General features: G+C 34.8%; 1 protein-coding gene across 4 annotated transcripts in view; it reads right to left on the bottom strand.

Annotated features, from left to right (window-relative positions):
* Nucleotides 1–20,158, bottom strand: part of HGF (hepatocyte growth factor) — a 78,323-nt gene that overhangs the window by 33,125 nt on the left and 25,040 nt on the right. For all 4 annotated transcript variants that reach the window (XM_012466186.2, XM_012466187.3, XM_012466185.3 and 1 more), the window contains 3 exons: nucleotides 18,863–18,981; nucleotides 4,813–4,987; nucleotides 1,027–1,154 (listed from right to left, as the gene is read on the bottom strand). In XM_012466186.2, coding sequence (XP_012321609.1) covers nucleotides 1,027–1,154; nucleotides 4,813–4,987; nucleotides 18,863–18,981 — 422 coding nt within the window. The remainder of the gene's footprint in view (nucleotides 1–1,026; nucleotides 1,155–4,812; nucleotides 4,988–18,862; nucleotides 18,982–20,158) is intronic.

The following is a 20,158-nucleotide window of genomic DNA, read 5'->3' on the forward strand; positions in this document are numbered from 1 at the left end:
TTTTCTCAGTAACCTCACCAGCATCTATTATTTTTTGACTTAAAAATCTATTTCAATCTGACTTGACTACTGCTCCCTGAGACAGTTATCTTCAATGGTATCTGTGTTTCCAAATACAATGGTGATTTCCCTCAAACCCCACCATTATCCAGCAACTCTACTGCTAACACCCAGGGACATGTCACTCCCATCTCTAGTCTGAATTATTGAAACAACCACTTTGTTGGTTCTCCTGTTTTAACTGTTGTCAAGAATTTTAGCTATTTTTCCAGAATGAAGCCAGAGTGATCCAGTTAAAACTTAAGTCAGATTGTGGAGTCCCTTCTCTTTCAGAGCAAAAGTGCAAACCTTTACAATTCCTGGAAGGCTGATGCAACTTTAGCCCAATTGCCTCTCTAATCTCATCTCTTATTACTCTTCATCTTACTTATTTTATACTAGCTATGGTGATGTGCTTATTTGTTTAACTTTCCCAGAACTCTCTCATCTCACACCATGTGCATTTGCAGTTTTCTCTGTCTAGAATACTCTTACACATATATGTGCATGGCATGGCACATGCTGCTCCCTCACTGCCCTTGGGTCCTTCTTACATGTTAATGTAGCAAGTAAGATCTTCCCTGAACATTCAAATATAAAACAGAAGCACCCCTCTTTTCTAACTCAGGGACATTTTTCTCTCTACTACTTATGACAAACTACTGTAATATTCCCATTTTCATTTTTATTTTGCTTCTTTCCTATCCGTTAGATATTAGCTCCAAGGGGTCAGACAGCTTAGTTTTGTTTACTGGTATATCTCCAGGGCTTAGAACTGTGCCTGGCAGTAGCATACACTCAGCTAAATAAATAAATGTTGAGTGAATAAATATGTAAGAGAAATCCAACTTCAAACTTGGCAATTTTGTTTGTTAGCCAGCAAAACTAGTGCAGCACGAAGTAGCTCTTATGCTGTAAAATGTGTCCTCCCTTTAGACATCTCCCCTGAATTTAATCATGCCCACCCTGCAGAATGTCAGCTATTACCTTGTCCATTTGACATGTCACAGTTTGGAATTTGGGAGCAGTAGCCAATTCGGATGTTTGGATCAGTGGTAAAACACCAGGGTGATTCAGACCCATCTGGATTTCGACAGTAATTTTCTCGTAGGTCTCTGTTGAGAATAAGCATATTAATGTAAATTGCCAGAGTTCTTACATTGGTGAAGTCAGTGTTATTACATTTCTAGAATTCCAGAATGTATGCATGTTTATAAATAGACTTCTAAGTTTTCGGAGTTAGGATAGCTATAACAATTTAAAACTCAGTATACATAACTGACACTACCCAAATAAATGCTGTCATATGTTAATATTTTTTTCCTTCTAGAGGCCTAGAGTTTCACACAAACATTACTGCTTCAAAAAAGAGAGAAATGGTATCACTGCATTCTTCTCACTGAGTCTCAAGATTTAGACTCTCAATTGGTACCATTTCAAAACATTGGCTGTTATTTATTACATGTTCGTGGCCCATATATTGTGTAGAAACAACATGTATCTCTCTTTGTGAAAGAAAGTTTATTATCAATAGTCATTAACCACTCTCATTTAAAATGAAAGTTCAATCTATTCAAATATGTGCCACAAAAAATATAGCTTTTTTTTTCCTTAAGTTCTGTATTTCTTTGATTTATTTAATTTGTTGCATCAATTTATTTTAATTACAAAGCAAGTCTTTATCAATTTAAAGAGGCTACCTAAAATCTTTACAAATATTTCTGTAAAGTTAAGACCTTGTTATACTACAGAGAAACGAACTATAGAACAAATTGAAATGTAGTACATGTATATCTTTCATTTTACCAGTAGTTTAATTAGAAGTTTAGAGTTTCTAATAAGAAAAAAAAAATCTATGCTAAAATTCTCTGTATGTAAAATAATTTTAATGGTTTTCTATTTTAATATAAGGTTCACATTAAATAAAATGTGCTAAACGTGATAAAATGTGTTAAATATGCTCTCTAATTTTAAGCAAGTATGTTCTTTTATTTCATAGATTCCTTGTTAATAATTTAACTAAATTAATATTCAGTCTTTTGGAAACCACAGTATTTGTATCACTTAGGTCCAATTAGAAGTACTATTATACAATTACATTAATATCCAAATAGACCATTGGAAACTGATAACGTTTTAAGGAAAAAGCTTGTGTTTGGTTAGAAAATCAACAAATAGGCCAGGCGCGGTGACTCAAGCCTGTAATCCCAGCACTGTGGGAGGCCAAGGCGGGTGGATCACAAGGTCAAGAGATCGAGACCATCCTGGTCAACATGGTGAAACCCCGTCCCTACTAAAAATACAAAAAATTAGCTGGGCATGGTGGCGTGTGCCTGTAATCCCAGCTACTCAGGAGGCTGAGGCAGGAGAATTGCCTGAACCCAGGAGGCGGAGGTTGCGGTGAGCCGAGATCGCGCCATTGCACTCCAGCCTGGGTAACAAGAGCGAAACTCTGTCTCAAAAAAAAAAAAAAAAAGAAAATCAACAAATAATAGTCTTACCTAATTAAAGTAGGTCCTGACACAAACTATTATTTAAGGATATGAGAACATTAAGCGCCAGGGGTTAAAGCCACTGTATAGTAAGAGTTTATAACCCATATTCAAACCTTTAGCCTTCTTATAAAATTATTAAATGGAATAGATGAAAAAAATAATTTATACTTATATTTTAAAAATTATGTCAGTATAAAACATGTGTGTTAAATTTTACATAAACTTTGCACACACTTTGGTTTTATTTTCTATTATTTGGTAGAGATGGAGTCACCCTTTGTTGCCCAGGCTGATCTTGAACTCCTGACCTTAAGCCATCCTCCCATCACATCCTCCCAAAGTTCTGGGATTATAGACGTGAGCCACTATGCCTGGCCAGATTTGCAATTTTACATAAATAATCACTCAGTTTAATCATTTGGATTATTCATTTACACAAGGCAATTAAGTGAAGATCAAGGGCTATCAAAGTCCCAGTTTGGACCGACTTTAAAATCTATATTAGAAGCACCTCAATCAATAATCTAGATGAAGCAAGAATGAAAGTCAAGATTTACTCAAATATTTTTACTAAGTCCTTACCCTTCACCTGAAGGAAGAATGATTTACAATTACTAAGGTGAATTGATGAGCTTATGATTCATGTAGATTCATCACAGGCAGTATTGTTCAGTTACAGTGTTCCAAAGATTGCCATTTGTAAGGTCTCAGTACTGGGGCAAGTAATGTTTTATGTTTAATGTTTAGTAGAGACACCTGACCAGTACACCCCTCACCACTAGATCACAAACAGTAAGTGGTAAATCAATGTCCTGAGAAAAGAGTTGAGTCAGATTTTATCAGTTTTATAACACAGCACAAGCTTTGTTTCTTAATATTTATGTTTGGTTATTTAAACCAAATAACAAAATTAAGAAAGGATGACTTAAATTCTGCTAAGATAGAACAGATAACTTTTGATAATTAAGTTTTAATTGTGAAGTCTTTGAATTAAATTTTTACAATCATTCTGTTTTTCTTACAGATGATTTTCACTAGGTATCTGCACATATACAATTTTTTGTTGGGTATTACCAGTTATTAGAAGTCAACAAAAATGTGAATGGCACTGACACTATCTCCCTTGTCCCTTATAACTAACATTTTCTCTGTTTCTTTGTTTTCTCTAATTTGATGTGTTTCTCAGGTGTGAAACACATGGGTCAGGAATAGAGAGTGAATTGCTTTGATGGAAATGAAAATAAACCCAAAACGACAACCATTAATTTTATTATTATAAACTAATAGTAAAAAAATTTTAGTTATTGTAAACTAATGGGAAAAAAAGTCTTAGATTAATGTTTACTATCTAAACAAATAAATAATAGAACTAGCTAAATCTTGTGCATGCACACACACATACACACACAAATCTCTCCTCTCAGATGGCCACTAGTGCTCATAGCTCTTCATTCAGAAATGTTAGGCTGTCTTATTAAAAACCAATTACATAAAGCCAATATATGTTATTTATAGGTGCTATTTCAGGAAAGCCACTATGAATGATGTATGTGTTATAAATTTCAAAAGCAATCATTTTATGTTCCTCATAACAAGGTGGATAATTTAAAAACACATGGCATTGTGTCTGTGTCTGTCTACCAAAGTCAAGTGGTGTAAAAAGTACCCATAGAGAATGCACAGCTATGTAATTGATACTCAAGGGCAGTTTCTTTGGCTTGAGTCATCTACACCATTTTGTTTTGCTTCCTCACTTTTGAAAGCAAATGCAGAAACAATGCAACACATTCATTTAAGCTTTGAAAAATTATTTTATTCACAGAACTTTAAGGCTAGTAACTCTTCAGTAGTGTTACTTTTCTTTCCATTCTTTCAAGAAGAAAAATGTGTAATCCTCCCCAAGCTAATATGAAAATTTAAGAAGGCAGTATTTTGAAACATGCCTGGCTACCATTACTATTAATTGATTTATTAAACAGACTCACAAGAGCAAAGTTGTGATCAGAAACCACCTAGGGATGTGTTTCCCAAAGCATAGTGAATCTACCCTCTGGATTCCAACCACCTAGAGTGCTTAACGAAATGCGTATTTGAGGACCAAATCCCAGACCGAAAAAATCAAAATCTCTGAGCAGAGGAATAATCTGCCTTTTAATTCCTGATTATCACTGGGCACACTAAAGTTTGATCACAAACACAAAATTAGTAAAAAGTAACCACTCTATCTCATTTCCCCTAGGGCCTACTGAAATGTATAACATTTGCCTCTTTTACTCACTTGCACTTATAATTTTCAGGAGTCATGTCATGCTTGTGAGGATACTGAGAATCCCAATGCTGACATGGAATTCCATTCCAAATGGTATTGACAGTGCCCCTGTAGCCTTCTCCTTGACCTTGTATGCATTCAGTTGTTTCCATGGGAACATTAGTGTGATTCATGGTACTGTCAGCTATTGGTAAAAAAACAAACAAAAAAACATATAAAACAAGAAATTTAACTTAACATTATTACTGTCTCCCTTCCAATTTCCCTTTCATTCAAATCCTAAATTAGTTTTTTATTGAAAAGTTACTTAAATGCATTTTACTTCCACATGTATAACTTATATATGCTGAATAGACAGTGTTTCTGAAATGACTGTCAATTATTTCTAAAATTAGCTTGCTTATAAGTACATACAAAGTGGTAATGAAATTAACCATAATTTTCCTCCAATATAATGAATATATTCTGGCCAGGCACAGTGGCTTACGCCTGTAATCCCAGCACACTGGGAGGCTGAGGTAGGCAGATTACCTGAGGTCAGGAGTTTAAGACCAACCTGGCCAACATGGTGAAACCCTGTCTCTACTAAAAATACAAAAAAAAAAAAAAAAAATAGGTATGGTGGCAGGTGCCTATAATCCCAGCTACTCAGGAGGCTGAGGCAGGAAAGTGGCTTGAACCAGGGAAGCAGAGGTTACAGTGAGTCGATTGTACCATTGCACTCTAGCCTGGGCAACAAGAGTGAAAGTCCATCTCAAAAAATAAATAAATAAATACTAAATTCTAAGCTGACATATTAAATATTTTTAATCAACTTGTTGACAATAAAGAAAAAAATCAATTATTGCTAGGATGAGCCTGCTTTTTTTCCTAGTCCAACTTCAATGCTTACTATACTTCATGAAGATCATAAAACCCTCAGTCACTAAGTAAAAAAAGTATAAAATTAAATTTTTACCACAAGTTGGTCTCTATGTGTAATGTTTATTCAATCAAAATATAACTCAGAACATTCCAGAGCAATTAAAATTCATATATAGTCTCAAAACATACATGAAAATGTTTATGGTTTGATTAAAGTGTAAACTTCCCAGCTACCTTTACAATCTAAATGGCCATTCAAGATGCCTCTGGATGAAACTCAAGTCAGCAGCCTCTAGGACAGTTTAAGATTTGAGTAAATTTCATTGATTCATCCATTTTGGAATTGGATGCACCACTGTACAAAGGACAGGCCAGAATTAGAAATGCCTTCAATGACTAGGGATGTCTATGAAAGTTTTCTATATTTAATAATGTAAATGTTTTAATAGCTCTTAAATTTCATTTACACATTTCTTTCATACAAACCATTGCTACCTTATGTATTTGAATGCTTTATTTCATTGCATCCTATGAGTTAACCTTAGGCAAACTAAACAATAGCCTATGCTTAGAGTTATTCTATGAAGTTTTGTGAAAAAAGGGAAAATATTTCCTTAATGACCACCCTATTAACTGAAATAAGTTGTACTATAGAAATTTCCAGTAAATTCCTTTTAAATAACTTTATTGCAACCCATTTAAAAAGTGTTTTAATGTTTTGTATATCTGCTTTGGAGAATAGAAATATGACTCAGAAATATCCAAAATTAAAAAGAAATTCAAATGAAGATGAAAAATGTTCCACGATTGACCCATAAAGTGGTAATTGAGAGCTGATAGCTTACAGAATTCATCCATGTTGATACTGATGATATATATTGATTTTAGGAAGAACAGAAATTATGAGACTTGGGGAAATGGCTTGTATAGAAAAAGTTGATGCTGATTTTGCTAGTCTTTCATACTTTTAGTACTATTATGTACTTCATCAAGACAAAGGTCTTTGATGAAATACAAAATAAGATGGATTTCTTTTTTTTTTTTTTTTGAAAGAAAAAAAGAAAGAGAAAGGGAGAGAGAGAACTGGAGTCTTGTTCTATTGCCCAGGCTGGAATGCAATCCAAAAATAGGTATCAAAAACCTCTTTTATGCCGATAATTGTGCCTAACAGCGGAGACAGGAAAGAATAAGGGAAGAAAATAACAAACAAACAGCCAACCAATATTTCATTTAAGTCTGTGAAATGCTATGCAAATGCTGAGGAGTGATTTACTTCCAATTTTAGTACTATTATGTACTTCATCAAGACAAAGATCTTTGATAAAATACAAAATAAGATGGATTTCATAGGTCCTACGGAACTATGTTGCATCAATACAAATGCCATTAAATTACTCTATTTCTGACTATTTGAATTAACTGTTAAACGACATAAGGAAACTGAATGTGTGTAGGAAAGTTTTAAAAGGTGGTAACTCTAAAACAAGTAAAAGGTCAATATGCTATATTTCATATCTAGTTATACAACTGATGGGAAAGCAGACAAAAAATAAATGTCCTTGGGCATCTATCAATTCATTCACTTAACATGCTAAAAGAAAAATTTTTAGGCCCAAGTTCTAGGGCAGCAAACTTGTGACCTCAGTCAAGACTAAGTTGTGACAATGGAAGGGAGTTCAGAGTTAGGGCAGCCAGTGCAAACACACTTCCTCTAATCTCATAGACTTCACTGTCTGCCTCAGGTACCACAACTCTTTAACTTTCCTATTCAATTGTATGTGTTTTGTTTTGATTGTTTACTACGGAACCATTCATCTCAAACACTGCTCTTGTACTGCGCACATAACTCACAGATCCAGTCTTGATGAGTCCAGATGTCAATCAGAGCCATCTTCGGCTAGATATGGGCCCATTCATTGCATCTCACTGAGAAACTAGTTCAAGGCTCTGCCCATGAAAAATTAACACACCACTCCTTGGACACAAGTATAATCTACCAGATATGAATCAAAACAATAAATAAAAGGAATATAATATTCAGACATGATTAAGGATTTGAACATTATTTGATGAAATTTCTAAATATGGAAGCAGCTTCAAAAGGCTGTTTCCTCTACTATGTGAAGGTAACTTCCTATTGTAAAGATATGCCTGGGTAGCAGTGAGAGAGTAAATATAGTCGTCTACATTGTCAGTGTAAGATTAAATATCAACTATCATTTCTAGAGCATGTTATTAGTCAAAGGTAATTCGAATTTCAAAGTAATTTTTCCATGTTATTAGTCAAGGGTAATTTGAATTTCAAAGTAATTTTTCCATAAATAACATTTCAAAGTTACACTCTTGCAGAAATGACCCATGATAGTTATACTCTAAAGAAATATTAGAGCCTTAACTCAGAAACAAGTGGATATATACCTTATAAAAAGGAAGATAGTAAGGTAGACATAGATGATCACAATTCATTAAAATATCAATACCTGGCAGGTTCAAGGAGTAGCTGTAAGCAATCACATGATAATCAGGAAATATTAAGAGGAATGATAAATTGTAAATACTGATAAAGGATAAACATATTCCTTATTTGAGAGCAAAGTGTAAAATTTTAAGAACCTCTGTGAAATTGAAGATCTATATTATCAAAACCCCAAGTCAAAGGAAAGACTACTTGCTTAAAAATATTCAGGAACATAGTTTGGTGTTGATTTATCCACTAAAACTTCAATGTCAATTCAGACATGTATTGTTAGTGCTAATTCTCTACTTCAACTGGTGGTTTCCAACCAGATTTAATTAAAGAACCTTTCACTTTAAAAAATAGAAATGATATAAATCTCATTATTTGAACTATTATGTTGAACAGTTGTTTTTCTAAACTTATTAGCATATTTTAAAGCATTTAATATAAACTTGAAGAGTCACTAAACATTCATTTTAAAAAAACATGTTAAATGGTTAAATAAAAACCAAAATGCTCAATTTGGATTAAATAATTTGGACTATTTAATATATTTTAATTTGGAGGTAGAAAATAAAACCTTTTAGAGTTTTTTAAACTACAAAATACAAAGAATTATTTTAATATAAATATTATATTTTACCAAATCAATATAACTTTTTCATTAGGCTTTAAGACGTAAAGAATCTAAATAATAGCATTATTATTTTTCATCTTTTAATAAACATCCATAACTTTAAAATATGTATAACTCTAATAACTTAATAGTTTTCTTTTTCTCGTTTTTTAATTCATTGGAAATATTTATCATTATTTTAAACACAAACTAGAGTATTTAGCTAGTATTTTTCTTTAACTCCAAAATACCCTCTGAAATTAGTACATTGTATTTATTCCCTTTGACGTTCAACTGCTAGGAGTCACCCCATAAATAAAAACTACATAATTCTGGTGGCAATGTATAGAATAAATAATACAGGCGCATAAAGATATATTAGTATGACAAGGTAACTAAATGGTTTTGATCAATAAATAAGAGTTATTATGAGTCTCCATGAAGCCATTTAATAAATATCTGATGAGGACCATGATGAATGATTTGTCCATAGACCATTTAACTGTGATATAAATGTTTGATCTCTGCTGCTCACATACTTACTATTCAAACAAAATTAATTATTCCTCAATGGCAGTAAAACAAACTCCTCCTGCAGCCCTGCTGTATAAATATCAAAACTGGATGCAAAAATAAAACAAATGTTTCATGACAATTGATTTGGAAAGGGATATTAAATGTTGGGAAAGGCATTCTTTTGTGCTTAATACTTTAACATGGGACCTGCGTAAGGGAGGGTTTTGAAAAATCTCCATTGGCCAAACTAAAATGTCAGAAAAGCACAGAAAGATCCCCAAATTTCACCTGAAGTTGATTGATTAGACAAAGCAACTGTTTTTTAAAATACAGCATCCCCACATACACAAATATTTTTGCAAGCATGTCTACTAAGTTCACTCTGAAAATACCTGGAACTCTTCTGAGAGTTCCTGCAAATAAAACCTTTTACCAGGGGTTTCAGTAGTGGCTACCCCTTGGAAGCAGAGGCAAAGATATTTATGTAATCTTCAGTGGCCTATGAGTAAAGGAATGCTTTCCTTTGATGATTGACATAAAATTTTCTGTTTGGAAATGATTTAAGGAAAACAACTTTTGCTAATTAAATTTTTCACTGTCTTGTTTGAATATGATCAAATACAGTGAGTGCCCCTTGGAACATTAATTTCACTTTGCTGGTGTGGTTGCGCTGTGATCTGATTGTTACAAAGTTTGGAAGGGAATTTTAAGATTTGAATAGATTTTTTCTTGAGACAAAGCGTATTCACTGTTGTCTAATTCTTGGGACAAGCATCTTGCTCCCAACAGAGACCAATAGAACAAGATCACTAATAAAAAAAATCTGATTACTTTTCTCTTTGAAGGACTGGCCAAAGCCTTGCAGAGAGGCCACAGGGCCTTTATGGAGGTCTGAATGCTAGCTGGAAAGGAGAAGTGCACAAGGATATTACAAACAGCAACACCCAGGGCTCTGTAAGCTTCAAATGAATGATGAGTAAATTCTTACGTCTGCAGTTTCCACCACCCCCTGGCTGCCCCAAACATCCCCACCAAAAGAAAACCCAGATTTTCCAATGGAGACAAGCTATTGCTTCTCTTTTCCCGATAGGTAGAATAAGTCAATTCATAGGCTGGTAGACAAATACCCGATTATCCCTTGAAGTAGTTCAACCTAACCAACTGCTTCTTCCCAGCTACTGGAGAGCAACTGAAACGGAATTTACTTTATGACGGTCCCTCGAGATTGAGAACAGTGTGTAATAAAGTCACTCTCCCATCAACAGTACTTGTGCTCTGTGGGCCATGAAGACCAGGATCAAGCTCATTATAAATTTAAAGAGCTTCTTCTTTTAAAATTGACATGGGAAAGTAGTAAAGACCTCCAAAATACGAACCTCAAATTGCTTGCACTTCTGCTTTCCAAGTAAAGCCAGGATTCATATCTGAAACTTTTCCCTGGACTTTATCCAAGCCTTTTCTGGTACAAAATGCTCAGGAGACAAGACTTTAATGAAAGGTCTTCAATTCCATAGCCTTATTCTTTAGAAGATAATTTGGAAGAGACCTCCAAGTAAAAGTTTTTTTCCCTGAGAAAGGGTATGTATAGCATTGGTTTTTCCTGACTCAGGACACAATATTTTATTTCTATGAATCTGTATTCTGGACTTGGGTAAATTAGCAAAACTCAAAGAAACAATCAGCTTTCTCTAAGAAAGGAAATAATTTGTAAAAATTATTTTGTAATTGTATACAATTTGTAAAAATTATCTTCTCATCATACAAACATACTGAATCTTAAAAGATGACTGTTCTTTTAAAGTGAAATGTTCATTGGTTACTAAGGGAAAGGATTTTTTTGTATTTGTTTCCAATGGCAACATACCTATATTAGTCTTCTCATGCTGCCATAACATAATACCACAGATTTGTTGATTTAAACTAAAATAATTTATCTTCTCACAGTTCTGGAGGCTGAGAAGTTCAAGACCAAGGTGCTAGCCAATTGGGTCTGTGGTGAGGGCTCTCTTCCTCGCTTGCAAATGTTCACTTTCTTGCTATTTCCTTACATGATAGAAAAATAGAGTTCTCTTCTTCTTTCTCTTGTTATAAGGCCACCAATCCTACCAGATTAGGGCCCACTCTCATGACCTCATTTAACATTAATTACCACTTACAACCCCTATATCCTTATATAGTCACAATGGGAGTTAGGGCTTCCACATATGAATTTGGCCGGAGACACAGTTCACTTCATGGCAATACCTTGAATACAAACCTTAGATATCAAAGATCTGCCTAGGTCTCACTTCTAAAGTGTTTCTGGGCACTTAAGTGTAGCAGTTCCTCCTTATCTGCAGTTTTGGTTTCTACCATTTCATTTACCTGTGGTCAACCATCATCCAAAAATATTAAACAAATATTCCAGAACAATTCATAAGTTTAAAAATGCACACTCTGTTCTGTTCTCCTCAAATGTGACTTATTCCTCTGTCCAGTGCTGTACATGTAACCTGCCCATTTAGTCTCTTAGTAGCCTTCTGAGTTATCAGGTCAACGGTCATAATTTTGCAGTGCTTATGCTCAAGTAACCTTTATTTTACTTAACAATGGCCCCAAGGCACAAGAATAGTGATGCTAGCATATTGTTATCATTATTCTATATTATTGTTGTTGTTAATCTCTTATTGTGCCTAATTTATAAATTAAATTTTATCATAAGAATGTATGGAGATAATACACTAAAGGAGCTCAAATGAAGGAAGTGATAACTTAGTTGAAATGTAAATGAGGAGCTGCCAACTAAATAAGGAAGAAAGTAAAACTTTTTTGAAGGCAGAAAGCATGGCTAGGGTAAAGAGACTATAATAAGAACATGGAAAATATGAGGCAAAGGAAGAAAATCATTGTGGCTGGAACAGAGAGCAAGAGAGCCTGGAGAGAAACGTGGAGGTATATGAAGTCATATATAAGGTTAGAAATATAGGTAGGAGGTAAAAGATGGTTTTGTTTTGTCATTGTCCTAAGATCAAAAGAAACCAATGAAGGGTTTTTGTGTGTAGAGGTGTGGGGTGTGTGGGTGTGTGTGGCTGTGTGTGTGTGGTATTCTATAGATGAGGAATGATATAATCAGATTTTTGAAAACATTCTCTTTTGCAAGGAAAAACAGTAGATATAGATACTTCACTCTGAAGGCCATTCATGTTAAAAAAAAAAAAAAAAGATACTCTCTTGGATAAAAGAGACAGTGATGGAGTGAAATTGTCTTATTTGAAAGGTATATATAAGATAAAATTGACAGGACTTGGTGATGCATCAAATGTGAAGAGTGAAGGAGAAGGCTATGTCTAGGATTATGCCAGGCTTTTGGATCTTAAACTGGGTAAATAATGGTACCAATCATGCAAAAAAGACCTTAAAAGCCTGAACAGACCCTCCCATCCCCCCTTTAGAGGATTCATGAAGAAAATCAGAGTAAAACATAATCAATAAGAGAAGAGGTGAGTTGCTGGTGCCGAGGGCTGAGGAAAATTGGAGGAGCCCACAGGTAAATACTAACTAGTGTACTCTTAAGGGGATATATCAGTCTTACATGTTCTGACATATAGCAAAAAGTTGTTCTCAGAGGCTCTTGGGACACCTGAGGTTCCCAAGATCCTTTCAGGGGTCCAGGAAATCAAAACTATTTTCGTAGTAATATTAAGACATCGTTTGTTCTTTAAACCATGAAATTTTCAGATAGCACATGATATGTGATATCCAGAAAGACTGATAGCAAGATGCAAATACAAGACACCCAGCTGTCTTCAATTAAGGTGTCATTAAAGAATTTTTTTTAAATGCTAAATTTTAAATGCCACTGATTTTACTATTTTTCATTAGAATATATTTATTAATATCCAATGGCCTTATTGCTATTTTAAATCAATTAATAAATGTTTTGAATTTTCTGTTTTAATTTCTAATATGGTAAACATGGATTCATATAGTTCACACAGATAATTTGGGCTTCCTAATAATGTCAAAGAGTATAAAGGTATCTTCAGTCCAAGAAGATCGTGAACTGATCTCAATACTCAATGTGACTTCTAAGGGGTATCAATCACAAGAGAGCTTTTAAATTGCCAGGGGCCTGTTGAAGTTTACTTCATAAAAATACTAATACCACATGTCCTTACTTGTAAGTGGCAGCTAAATGATGAGAACACATGGACGCATAGAGGGGAACAATAGACACTGGGGCCCACCTGACAATGGAGGGAGAGAAGAGGGAGAGGATTAGGAAAAATAACTAATGGGTACTAAGTTTAATACCTGGGTGACAAAATAATCTGTACGACAAAACCCCATGACACAGGTTTACCTACATAACAAATCTGCACATGTATGCCTGAACTTAATAAAACTTTAAAAAATACAATAAATTCAACAAATATAATTTATCTCTGAAAAGCAGTGAACTAATACATAGAACCAACTGTTACTCAGGATATGAAGTTATAATCAGGAAAACAATAAGGAAATCAGTACTTCATTCAGGCACTATGCAAGACTTCCAATCTTTTATAAATTTGTGATGTCTTAAAATTCCATATGCCCAAAACTCAAAGTATATACACAAAATATTTGTGGGCTGATGACATTTGGGTATATATCCCCTGCTGAGAATTACAGTGTGAAAAGTCTGAAAAGGCTGTCCCAGAGCACCCTGGCACACATTTGCCAGACAATGAGTAACAGTCATTCTTTACTTTGAGTGATACACTGATTGTAACATAGAAGCTTGGAAGCAAAGTGACAAACAAATTTGTAGTTCATTCAGCTTTTGAACAAATAAAAGGAACAAATAAAAGGAGAGCAGTATTCAAACTTTGGCTGGCAGGTGGGAATACCCTAATATCAAGGCAGTGTCATCTTTTGCTTTACTGGTTTGTGTTAAAGCTCTGAATTTTCCATCTTGTTATAGGCCATGATCTGTTTTATTCACTTCTGTATCCCAGCCACTAGAAAAGTGTTTGATATATAATAGCTGCTCAGAGAATTTTATTGAATGAATGCGATAGAGAAAGGGGCAAACAACCCTCTTTGTGTTCTCAATATGCTGGCTGGAATTGCCGAAGCCCGAGGCTTTGCTATCCCTGTTCACTTGTGACTTTTCTTGACCTTCTGTAGAAGAATGAACTTAGATGTCCTATGAACAAGGATGCCAAGCACCTGCATCTCAATATAAGCAGAATTAAACCTCTGATCTTTCTCCTCAAATTAATGCCTCTCATATATATATATATATATATATATATATATATATATAATCTACCCAATAACTTGGAAATATTTTAGACATTTCTTTCTATCCCATTTCCTAGTATAACCAATTTGTCATTTTATACTGTTCATTCTACCCTTTTGATATTGTTTTGATATTATGATCCTTCCTCACCTTGTTTTTCTCACTGCTTACTGCCTTACAGGCCTGTGTTGTATTTTGTGTTGAATAGTCTTTTATTCCTCACCTCATCATACTTCTCTGAAAGCTTTTTATTCATTCTTGTGACCAAAAGTTTCTAAGAGAAAAATACACACATACACTGAACACATGCACATATATATATAGTATGTGTGTGTGTAGAGATACAATTATTAGTAGTCCATAAATTATAAACAGCATGAATATATGTTTAATGTTTTTTCAAAGATCTTTCTGTTTAGTGTCCCCAGGGTTTTTAAAACAAGGGCAATGAGCTACAGTAGCATTCAGGAGGAATGGGAAGGTTGTCTTTGTGCAGTAAAGTAGGAAAGGGCAGCAGTGTGGGAGGGCAGGGGTGTTGATGTGCCTGACTTCTGAGAAGCACATGCATCTTCTTTAATATGTAATTAAAGTCCTTAATCAGTTGACTATAAGTGAATTAAAAGGGAAATTAACCTAGGCAGGACTGACCTAATTAGGTTAGCTCTTTAAGAGAGAGTCTAGAGGTCAAAAGCTCAAAGCTGCATAGATGCTATCCTGTTGGCCTTAAAGAAGTAAACTGCCATCTTGTAGAGAGGGTCATGTGTCAGAGAAGGTTAGGTAGTTTCTAGGGCCTTTGGGGAAGAATTCACATGAGAGAAGAGGAGATGAAACTCGAGCCCTTTATGTGATCCATGCCCCAAGGGCTCTAGGAGAGTCTTTGTGTTTTCCTGGGTCTCATGGACACCAGTTTGGAGATCAGTATTCTAGATCACAAGTGAGATAAGATCCCTCCCCCTGCTTAATTTTCCAGTGTTTCTCCTAGCAACTGAATAAGCCACTCTTGGGTCCTACTTGATCTACCTCATATCAACTTAATTTTTATCAACTTCTTTCAGTTTTCTGTTTTTACCCCTACCCTGCCCATATCAATCACCTTTTACCATGTCTTGAGTTACCATACTGCTCCAGCCACCCATGTCTTCACCACTTTCCTCACTGGCCTAATTGCAGCCATTTGCTAGGAATGAAATAAGGATTGTTAATTCTACAAGGGAAAGCACCTCTCTGTAGATGTTAAATAAATGGTGGTAATTATGGTTTTCTAATGCAGTTATTCTATAATAAAACAAGAGTTAAAAAATTCCCCTTCAACTTTCTAGAGAGAAAGTGACATAATCATTATCTTTATTCTTTTTTTTAGAAACAGAAAATCTAGAATAAGTTCAGCTAGACTGGACCAAGAGAAAACTAGAAAAGTGGCCCAGCTAATGATACAAATAAAAAATAATAATTAATTATCTGTTACAACCAGTACAAGTAAATACATCAGTTGTCCCCAAGGACCCTACCCACTGGTGTTCACACTGCATAACCTTCTCCCTTTGGGTGTGGATACAACTTTTGAATACAATGAGAGCTATTCTTGTGATTAGGTTATGTTATACAACAAAATTGTAGAGATTTTGCATATGTAATTAAAGTCCCTAATCAGTTGACTAAAAGTGAATTAAAAGGGAAATAAACCTAGGCAGGACTGACCTAATTAAGTTAGCTCTTTAAGAGAGAGTCTAGAGGTCAAAAGCTCAAAGTTGGATAAATGTTATCCTGTTGGCCTTGAAGAAGTAAACTGCCATCTTGCAGAGAGGGTCATGTGTCAGAGAAGGTTAGGCAGTTTCTAGAAGCCTTAAAACCACAAGAAAATGAATTCTGTCAAAACTAGTGAACTTTAAATGCAACGTGGAGTTTTAGATGAGATTAGAGATGTGGTGGGCACCTTGATCAGCACCTTGTGAGACCCTAGCATGGAACCCACTGGAGTTATGGTTGGGCTCCTGACCCACAAAAAATATGAGATAATAAATGTGTGTTGTTGTTAAACACTAAGGTTTTGGTAATTTGTTATGGCACAATAGAAAATAGAAGCACAATTGAATCCACCACCAAATTTTTGTTTTTGCATTATAGGCTTTACTATATATGTGAACCAAAACATTTGAAAGAATATTCATAAATTATCTCTTATGCTTTCCAGAATGTCAACTTTATTTCTTCCATTTTAATAAAAGTATTATCTCTTATAGCCATATATATTTCATCTATATTTCAACTATATTGACTATTTCAACTATATATTCAACTATATAGCGATATATATTTCATCTATAATATTTCAACTATAGTTCATCCACTTTAATAAAAGTATTGTCTCTTTACAGCCATATATAAATATAGCCATATATAAATATGGCTATAGACAATAATTTTGTTAAAGTGGATGAAATAAAGTTGACACATATGTATTTTTAAACAAAAAGCTATTTTTAATAAGATATTTCCAAAATATTCCCAAAGCTCGGAAGACTTTTTAAATCTGAGTGATATAGGTTTGATTCACAAATTCTGGTATCGTTTTTTAGAACTAACATCCTATAAACAGTATCCTCTGCTTCACAAAGGCATTGTAATTATAGCATGCTACTTGTATAACTAGTCAGCTCCTTTTTAGACAGAAGAGAAAAAAGAAACCTACTTAATAGCTAGAAAGTGTTATAGTCATTCTATTTCTTGCCCCTCTCAATCTCTTTTAAAAAAAAATACCCTAAAGATTGGTTTGGAACTGAAGAGGAGGGCAACATTTGGATTTCTTGCCAGTTTAAGAGGGAATGTGCAGGTGAGCCTGTGTGTGTGTGTGTGTGTGTGTGTGTGTGTGTGTGTGTGTACTGGTCTTATTCCAGAGAAGATTTATAAGAGCACCTAAACCACACATATATACACAAATTAAAAAAAAACAGAAGGGAAACAGTTGGTTTATTATACCTAACTGGTGTAGAACAATGGAAAGACTAATAAAATGAAACAAGTCAATGAGTGGAACCAACCCAATCTATACAGAGAAACACTATCACATGAGTCATCTTTTATTTTAAAGGACAAAATAGATGATTCAATTTCCTTGGAACACAGTGTTTTACTCTGAAAGGCTTCCAGATTCTACAAATTTCATACATGCCAGGTACATCCTCTGTCTATGGGACTGTTGTCCAAAATATTAAGAGTTGTCTAAAATATTTCCTTTTATTAGCAGGTCTAGGTGGAGAGAGATTTACCTTGGCAATACCATCCTGCGGATAATATTGAATTAGGTTTGTTCAGCAGAATTTCCCTATCATTCTGCTGTAGTGAAATATACAAAAATCAATCCATGTCCTCTTAATTGTATATTTTACTCTAGGTGCTGGTGCCTGAACTTATGTAGGTTATTTAGCTTTACATATCTGTCCGTATATACATAACTTTATATTATCAAGCCAATTTATAACATTATTATACCTTACTAAATTTATGCAATTCTATCGAGTTTAAAGAATTTTAGGATTCAGTTGAAAAAAAATAAGACCTGTATTCAAAGAAATGAAAACATTATTTAATATTATTTCAGAGAACAGTGAAAATATATGAGTTAACCATGGAGGAGAGGATCAAGTTCACAGATTGAAAGGAACAATACAAAACACGTTTAAAAAAATAGTTTTTATCATGAATTCAGAAAAGCTGGGTATGGGCCAGCATAGAGCAAAAGGATTGTAGGGATTACTAAAAGACAGATTGAAACAGAATGGAGGCTGAGCACAAAGACAGCCAGAAAGGTAGGGATCAGCTATAGAGATTAGAGACATCTGTGACAAACTACTATTGGACTTATTATTCTAAATTGCAGCCTCTGTCATTCACCAGAAGAGGCTCACCATCAGTTGAGAGCTCATGCTATGTCTTTCGGGAGGAAAGGCAGGTAAAGGATACAGGATTGGAAGGTAAGGATCTAAGGTCCTAGCTGTTACTATCCTAATGACTTTGTGATGCTGCACACATTTCCTGTCTTTTTCTCTCTCTGTGGATTTTTAAATTTTCTTGATAGCATTAGAATGTTTAGGCCCTTGCCATAAGTAAAAATGTTTTCTGTGGATCTGTGCATTTGCATATTTATTTCTGTCAAAAATAATCAGTCTCTGAAAATGCAAAATATTGGGTATGATTATGTAATACATTCTTAAAATATTAAAACCTGCACACATTAAAGCATCAAGTTAAACAGTTGTTAACCTGTCTCGCTAATAATCGCTTGCTTAGATCCAGTCTGTGAGAGGAAAAGGAAGCAATAAATTTGACCTTAACTTACCACATGTTTTAATTGCACAGTACTCCCAGCGGGTGTGAGGGTCAAGAGTATAGCACCATGGCCTCGGCTTGCCATCGGGATTGCGGCAATAATTATCATCAAAGCCCTTGTCGGGATATCTGCAAACCACACCAAGAAAAGTGTCACGTAAATCTGCCTTGAACACCACCCACCCCTCAGCTCACAAAATAACTTTCCACTTGGGTTGTCTACACCTAGCTGGGGAAAGAGGACGTTTTCTGTTTTGCCTTACAAGGACCGCTGATCACTGACTAATCTACTAATTTACATATCCCACTAAGGACAGAGTGTCATCCTCTTGGTAATGAGTTAGGTCCATGTGGTACCTTTCCACTAAGTGAGGTTCCAAACTGAGTCTCTTTCTCCTAGAACCCAGTTATGGGCAGATTACAAAAACATGACCTCATGTAGAATGCTCATTAAGAAAACAGGTCCTCTTCTGGGGAAGGCTTAAAGTTCAAACTAAAAGTTCAGTTTCAATAGCACCGTTACTAATGACAGCTCAATTTTGGAAATAGAGCCCTTGGAGGTCATGCCCTCACCTTCACCAGATCATGAGACAAACTTCATCACACCACTTTCTCCACACCCCACCTCCCTTCAAATTAAGAGGCCTGAATTGGTGACTTGATTTTAATTGCTACCATACCCCTTCTGCTCTCAGTTAAACAACATGACAAGCATTTATCTAAAAAATAAGCTGGAGTTTTAATTTCACTTAAAATGATAACAACAAACAAAAAAGAATAAAGAAAAAGAACAAAGAAAAAACACCTAACAGGAATTTCCAAAGAAAGGTGGGGGACAGAGTTTCCTGTGTAATTATTTGTATTTTTATTCTTCATAATCAAAATAAAGGAACTTCTTCCTTTTTTTCTAAGTTCATGTAAAATACATGGGCAAAAGTAGACATGATTTTTTGGGGGATAATGATTTAAGCTCAAAACCTACTCCTGGGGAAAAAAGACAGATTTAGTTGTCTGACTTCTCCAAATAGGCTTTTTATATGGGCAACTTCAAAATACACCAGGATAAAGCAACCTGAATGGTTTGTTCTACTTTTTACTCCCTTTTCTTGAGCACACTTATGTCATGCTGTTATAAGCCTGGCCTGCAGTACCTGAGTCTCAGAAGGAGATTTCCTGCAAGCAGTAGCAATACCTCTAACCACCGCTAACACTGGCCACCATGGTCGTCACTGAATTGGCCCTGTGGCTTGCTTTGGCTTTGTTTTGTTTCCGCTCTGAGAGAGAAAGAAGCTTCTTTTAGTGCTTC

Source organism: Aotus nancymaae, unplaced genomic scaffold (assembly GCF_030222135.1).
Source record: "Aotus nancymaae isolate 86718 unplaced genomic scaffold, 86718_ANA_hifiasm-v0.15.2.pri h1tg000002l, whole genome shotgun sequence".
In the NCBI taxonomy this organism is placed as follows: domain Eukaryota; kingdom Metazoa; phylum Chordata; class Mammalia; order Primates; family Aotidae; genus Aotus; species Aotus nancymaae.